This window comes from Parus major, unplaced genomic scaffold (genome assembly GCF_001522545.3).
Source record: "Parus major isolate Abel unplaced genomic scaffold, Parus_major1.1 Scaffold378, whole genome shotgun sequence".
Lineage (NCBI taxonomy): Eukaryota > Metazoa > Chordata > Aves > Passeriformes > Paridae > Parus > Parus major.
In genome coordinates, this window is record NW_015379299.1 from 55458 (window position 1) to 55967 (window position 510).

Below are 510 nucleotides of genomic sequence, written 5' to 3' on the forward strand. Positions count from 1 at the left end.
GAGCTCCCCAGGGGCTCCCCAGGCTCCCCAGGGGCTCCCCAAGTTCCCCAGGCTCCCCAGGAGCTCCCCAGAGGCTCCCAGGCTCCCCAGGGGCTCCCCAGGTTCCCCAGGGGCTCCCCAGGCTCCCCAAAGGCTCCCAGGCTCCCCAAAGGCTCCCAGGCTCCCCGTGCCCCACACGTACCCGCCGTTGAGCGTGGGGGTGAGGCCGAACAGGGTGCAGAGCCCCACGGACATGAGCAGGGAGCTGAGCACCGTCACCACCGCCGCCAGCGCCAGGCCCCACTTGGACTTCACCATGTCAATCTTGCCTGGAAAACAGCGCCCAGCCCACGTCAGCAGGGACAGCAAACACAGCTGACACCAGAGGGACGGGACCCTCGTCCTGACCGGCCCCAGCAGGTCAGCAAACACCCCCCAGGCCAGGAGAGCAGGTACCACGGTGCTCGTGTCTGCAGGGCAGCTCCAGAGCCTCCCTCTGGGACAGGGACAATGCTGAACCACAGCTCCCAG

General features: G+C 68.4%; 1 protein-coding gene across 4 annotated transcripts in view; it reads right to left on the reverse strand.

The window, feature by feature from the left end:
• The window catches only part of SCAP (SREBF chaperone), a 50065-nt gene that overhangs the window by 16030 nt on the left and 33525 nt on the right, over positions 1-510 (reverse strand). For all 4 annotated transcript variants that reach the window (XM_015616224.1, XM_015616226.1, XM_015616223.1 and 1 more), the window contains exon 8: positions 182-308. In XM_015616224.1, coding sequence (XP_015471710.1) covers positions 182-308 — 127 coding nt within the window. The remainder of the gene's footprint in view (positions 1-181; positions 309-510) is intronic.